At 31.7% G+C, this 3,610-nt stretch overlaps 1 protein-coding gene across 1 annotated transcript; it reads right to left on the bottom strand.

Moving 5' to 3' along the window:
* Positions 1-629: 629 nt before the first annotated feature.
* Positions 630-2,658, bottom strand: LOC149904504 (uncharacterized). Its single transcript, XM_090107515.1, has 4 exons — positions 1,975-2,658; positions 1,635-1,769; positions 1,392-1,435; positions 630-1,212 (listed from the first exon to the last, which is right to left on the bottom strand). Exons 1-4 carry the CDS (start codon positions 1,981-1,983, stop codon positions 738-740), a joined length of 663 nt encoding a protein of 220 aa, XP_089963641.1. The 5' UTR covers positions 1,984-2,658; the 3' UTR covers positions 630-737.
* Positions 2,659-3,610: the final 952 nt, after the last annotated feature.

Below are 3,610 nucleotides of genomic sequence, written 5' to 3'. Positions count from 1 at the left end.
AAGAACGGTAATACTACGTAAGATGATTAACGATCTCAATTACTTATTACAAAAAAATATCTGCCACAATCTCAAGCATAATAATTGCTATGTTAAACGTTAAATCGCGTGAACAAAATTGATACTTAATTAGGAATATTTAGCATAACTTAAGTGAAGAGGTACCTAACGTAGTATTACAATGTACAGATATCTGTGTACAAATATGGAAACTGAATTTCTCTATCAGTCTAATTATATCCGTTTGCTCATAATATGGATAATTATTCAATCAGATTTTTTAATTGGCTTAATTTTTATAATGAGGAATAAAAATATGTATCTAATATATAATTTATATATAGTTAATGAACTTATTCTCATGAACGTTAAACTTTATCTGAGTGATAGGGAAATTCTACCTCGTTATTTTTTTAATATTTATGCTTTTCAGTTTTTATTCCCAGAACTATACCTACTCATAGTTCGATATCTTTTCTCTATTTGATCATTTTAAGAAATAAATAACTACCTTGTAACTACTATAATGACATAATATTATCTATTATCACATTGTGAAAAATTAATGTTGAAAATAAAACATAATATTGTAAGTATTTTTAATGTTTAATGCAAAAATTTATAAAAAATAAGTGATACCAATATATAGAAATAAAATATCAAATTTAATAATTATTAGTGTTAAAATTAAAGCTGGCCGGAGAATATAAGATATCGTTCAGTCAAGATTTATTCATCTAATAATAAGTGTCGTATCCTCTATACGAGTCGTAACTACCATATGGATTATAATAGTTGTATGGTTCGACTTCAGGTTCTTTAACAGGAATGTAGTCTCTTTCAGGGTAGCTGTATCCATAGTTGTGTTCATAGCTATTTTCATATTTCCGTTCCGCATAAGGATAATGACTGTATGATTCTTTTACGGGTGAATAATGACTGATTCCATAGTTTGGTGTGGCGTAGTTTCTTTCTACGTAGGGAGTGTGATGAACAGGAGGTACATAGGGTTTAGGCACGACAGGAACGTGACTGTCATGATACTGTTCAGCTCTTGAATAGCCACTGTGTCCAACGCCGTGGTTCAAGTAATTGACTTCTACTTTAGGAACTACATATGGAGTGGGTGGATGGTATGGGATGTATTCATGTCTGTCGCGGTGATCGTGCCTGTCACGGTGGTGGCGGTCGTCGTGGCCTCTGTGTCTGTGCCTGTAACATAAAATTGTGTTATCAAACGAGTTTCTACCACTCTGCTCGTTTTTATTTATAGGCGCGATTTAATTTTGGAATATTAAAGTTGAAGAATTTACATCGGATGCTAAAAGACATATCCTTTTAGCATCTTAAAACTACGAATTTAACGAATTCTACGAATTTGTTAAACTTACGAATGGTGACGGTCACGATCATGATGGTGTCTATCATGTCTATTCTGTAAATAAAACATTAAATACACTAATAAGATTTGCGGCGAATAAACTGAATCAATTAATATGCTTACGTAGTTCACATACAAAAAGGAGTTTGCAGTAAGCAATGTCACGTTTAAGCCAAATATTGTATCAGTGACAAATGACGATTGTATGAGATTTCGAATATCTCTAGTTTTGATTTTTATTTGAAATACATACATCTCTCCTGTCGTGATAAGGGTATGGTTCATAATGTCTTATGTAGTCTGTGCTCTCATAGTTTTGAGACAGTTGTGCAACTTGTTCCTCGGCGCTTACAACCCCTGCTACGACTACAGCGGTGAAAAGAAGTAACTGAAATGGTATTAAATATATATGTCTTATGAAATTTAACAATGAAGAATCGAGTTTAATTAAAAAAGAACAAGGCCCATCAATCTTCCTCTATTTAAAATACATATATGTTTGGCGATACAAGTAGTAAGATAAAAATAGTCAACAATATTTTGAACGAAAAAAGGATATTACTCGATTGATTGGAACATTGAAGACGACTTACCTTAATCATGTTGAACGTTTACTGATTGAGCCTCTATTACGCAAAATAATAGATTATCGGTATCTTAAATAGGCATATAAAGATCAGTTTCAACTATTAGCTTTAATGATTTGCGTGCACATCCCGGAAATAATGTATTAATTTATAATGGCTAAATGACTTTAAAATATTACCATAACATTAAATAAATCTACGCATTACAATTTTCATGTAAATTAATAATGTCATTATTTCGATTTATCTGTATGTACTGTGGCAAATGCATATAGTATATTATTAAAAAGAAAAATACATATGTACCTACATTTATGTAAAAATTGGTTACTGTTTATTCGTACTGCTTTTCTTGTTCATAATACCTCCAGTACCCATAATAAAGACCTTATAAAATAAATTTTTTGCTTAAAATACCTATGCGAAGAGGGAAATTCACATATAGAAACATATAGAAAAATAGCCTAGCTACATTTTAAGCGCCTGCTCATAATATCGCAGTACAGTGGACAAAAAGCTAAAGGAGGTATGAAATTTGGAGGCGCACTTGAATCTCGGCACTATACATGTGTTTTATATATTTTATTTTTATAAGACATTTTTTTGTACACATAGATAGTTTGGTAAAAAAATGAGGGACTATTTTTTTCAACAATCATCACCGTTATTACGTTAGAGTTAATAAATACATTTGTACATGGGCGTAGCTAGCCATGGGCACAGGGTGGGGCAAAAAAAACCCGGTCAAGTGCGAGTCGGAGTCGCGCTCCGAACAAACCTACTTTTTATTATGTTGTAACTCTAAAATGTGTATGTTTTAGCAATTTTTCCTTTATCTGTGCTATAAGACATTGCTTTTAACCAAATTTCAAGACTCTGTGTTTACTGGAAATACAATGTAGGTTTTGATTCCCTTGCGAATGTGAAATTTGCGATAATTTGCAGCATAAAACGGCTGTATCTTTTGATTGCGTTGGCTTATAAGTTTGATTTTTTCACAGCTTTAAGAGACCATCGATTTGAGTATTCGAAATAAATTTCAGCTTGAGAAAAAGGGTGTTGACAGACAAACAGAGAGGCAGACTTTGTTGTCCGTCTGTCTAAAAATACCTTTTTTTTCAAGAACGCGTGGCGGTATAAATATGAAATAATAATGAATAATCAACACAAATAAAAGATACAGCCGTTTATGTTGCAAATTTCATCCCTATATTATATAGTTTATCTTTGATTCCTTTTTACCATAAAATATAGGTAAGTTAAGTACTAAACATGTCTATGTAAATGGAAAAATAAACCATTTCAAATGGTAAGACCCGGACATAACTCAGTAAATAAAGCATTTTTAAACCTTGCACTTCCGATCCAATTTCATTTCTGTTTTAGGTTAAGGGTTATTGTTATTTCCAGTTCTGTTTTAGCTAAACACAAAATGATGATAGATCCAGGTGGAGCTTTTTTCGCAATCTTATAGCTTTTTTCGGAATCTTATAGTTTCTCTTAGTTTTGACCGATATCTCGAAAACTATCCACTTTAGAGCAAAAGTTACTAAGACTTTTTTGTAGAAAGTAAAATTTTACATCTTTTATAGTTTGTAAACTTTTTGGTAAACCTTACTGTTTACGGTTTATGGGCCTATTT

The sequence above is a fragment of the Colias eurytheme genome, chromosome 11, assembly GCF_061535395.1.
Source record: "Colias eurytheme isolate Ceu_HAF_F1 chromosome 11, ilColEury1 Martin Lab GWU primary, whole genome shotgun sequence".
NCBI lineage: Eukaryota > Metazoa > Arthropoda > Insecta > Lepidoptera > Pieridae > Colias > Colias eurytheme.
Note: the sequence above shows the minus strand (reverse complement) of the source record. Positions and strands in the feature narration are given on the sequence as shown.

Bases quoted from the DNA above. Each gene is read 5' to 3' on its own strand.
- LOC149904504 (XM_090107515.1), bottom strand. The intron at 1,436-1,634 runs GTATGTATTTCA...TTTTATTTACAG, and splicing joins CTTATCACGACAGGAGAGAT to AATAGACATGATAGACACCA. The intron at 1,213-1,391 runs GTAAGTTTAACA...TTTATGTTACAG, and splicing joins GATCGTGACCGTCACCATTC to GCACAGACACAGAGGCCACG.